Source organism: Gavialis gangeticus, unplaced genomic scaffold (genome assembly GCF_001723915.1).
Source record: "Gavialis gangeticus isolate Ggan-Ray unplaced genomic scaffold, GavGan_comp1, whole genome shotgun sequence".
In the NCBI taxonomy this organism is placed as follows: Eukaryota; Metazoa; Chordata; order Crocodylia; family Gavialidae; genus Gavialis; species Gavialis gangeticus.
This window is the reverse complement of record NW_017728992.1, coordinates 161,731,806-161,733,744: the sequence shown is the minus strand read 5'-3', so window position 1 is coordinate 161,733,744 and position 1,939 is coordinate 161,731,806. Positions and strand designations below refer to the sequence as shown.

The following is a 1,939-nucleotide window of genomic DNA, read 5'->3' as shown; positions in this document are numbered from 1 at the left end:
ATTTATTTGGGTGCCTGGATGATTCAGGGTTTATTTGGGTGCCTGCTGACTCTGAATTGTTGGCAGCTCCTGTTGCTGCTGGTGGGGAGTAGTCAGCTACTTGGTGCTTCAGAAAACCTGCTCATTTTCCCAGGAGCCAAGCTTCAGCACTCTTTGTCTTGTGAAATGTGGAGCTAGGATTTGGTCTTAAGATAGTGGAAGATGCACACTGCCATATGTATGTGATCTGAAAGCAGTTGGGGGACCTTCCAATAAAGGTAATCATGCATAAACTAGAGGATGGGTAATTGATTATTGACAGCTTTACCAGCAACCTTTTCCATGCATACGTGTCTCTTGGGGAAAGTGGATAGGGATATTGCAAATATCTTGTTTTCAGTCCTAGACCTTCCTCCTCAGCTCTTCAACTAACCTTGACCTTTATGCCCTTAGTGAGGTTTTTTTCCCTCTCTCTTTCTTTTTTTTTTTTTTTTCCCTTCCAGTTACTATAGATCCAAACATTATAAACAGTGATGTCTTCATCAGTTTTTTCCAAAAATTGCAGCAGGTAAGTTTTGAACCTTTCTACAACATTAATTAGTTGTTTGGAACAACAGAATTTATAGCTGAGCTCCTTAAACTAAGGCTTCATTTGCCTTTTCTGACTTCCATTATTTATATTGCCACAACACTGACTTCATTTGTAAAGCACTTTGAGGTCTCATGATGAAAAGCCTTATGTAAGAGCTAGGTGGTGGTGGTGGTGTTGTTGTTTATTTTTTTTGTCCTTTGCCAAATGTTCCTAGCCAAGAAAAGAATAATTTGTTTTGTTTTTCTGTCCTATTATGATATCTGATGAATCTTTGGCCCTGAATAACTCCCAGAAAGTCTTTGTGCAAGTTCAATGAAAGGATTGCACACAATCTTACGTTTTGCAAGCATAAATGCATTTTGTTTGTGTCAATAAATTGGGGTGATAAATGTACTGATGATGACTGTTGTGAAAATGTTGGCTTCTTTTATCTTGTCACTGTGGTGACAGGCCAAATTGGCATGTTTCAAGTGCTGCAACCTGTGCTGCTTCTGAAATCTATGTTTATTTGTTCCATACATGTCTATGCATATGAGAGAATAAATACTGAGATTGTCAGTATGAGTTACGCCAGTGAGTTCAATATAAATATTAAGACTAATGAGCACAAGCATCCCCTCTAAACTGAAACTTTAGCCATGCCTTTGTTCATTTGATGCAATTGGGAAATTAAGTCGCAGTTCCCAGAGTAACTTGCTTTATGTTCACTATGACCTTTGGATACTGCAGCAGATAGCTTTTTCAGTAGGGATGAAATTTAAGTTCCTGGAAAGCACCCAGCAAAGTAAGTGTGACCATAATCTGAGTTGTAATGTGAAATACTTGAAACAGGAAGTTAGATTTGATAGACTGTTGCAATGATTTGTGTGTAATTCTTTTGTGACTTGTTGCTCTTGGTTTCCTGTTTGTTAATATGTATTTAGCTGAGGAAGGCTGTCTACCTTTATACTAAACATTTAATTGCAACCTTTGCTATATACGTAGACTTTTTTATTTTAAATAAAATTGCTTATTTGCTACTTCTGTTCCATCTCTAGAAAAAGTTCTTATGTCAGTGACAATTCTGAATTTAAAGGTTTGTTTATGGAAGAACATAACATATTTCTCTCTGATTCAGAGCCTGTTGAAATCAATGAAATGGCATCCATTAATTTCCATAGGCTCTGGATCAGTCATACAACAGTCCTGTTAGAGAGGATGTAAATCTTTTATGGGTGAAAATGTATGTTGTTCTTCCCTCAACTGTTACCTTCTGATGATGGTTAGCTCTTTCTTTCAGAGCTTTGGTGGGGAAAACAAACCTGTATCTAAACTGTAAATAAGGTAGGACACTTAGTTTCATAGTTTCTAGGGTCGGAAGGGACCTGA

The 1,939-nt window shown here is 37.4% G+C and overlaps 1 protein-coding gene across 3 annotated transcripts in view; it reads left to right on the top strand.

Moving 5' to 3' along the window:
- Positions 1-1,939, top strand: part of SNX31 (sorting nexin 31) — an 81,159-nt gene that overhangs the window by 31,608 nt on the left and 47,612 nt on the right. For 2 of the 3 annotated variants that reach the window (XM_019528015.1, XM_019528014.1), the window contains exon 4: positions 483-547. The exons of the other annotated variant lie outside the window; for it this stretch is intronic. In XM_019528015.1, the coding sequence (XP_019383560.1) occupies positions 483-547 (65 nt within the window). The remainder of the gene's footprint in view (positions 1-482; positions 548-1,939) is intronic. 3 annotated transcript variants of the gene reach the window in all.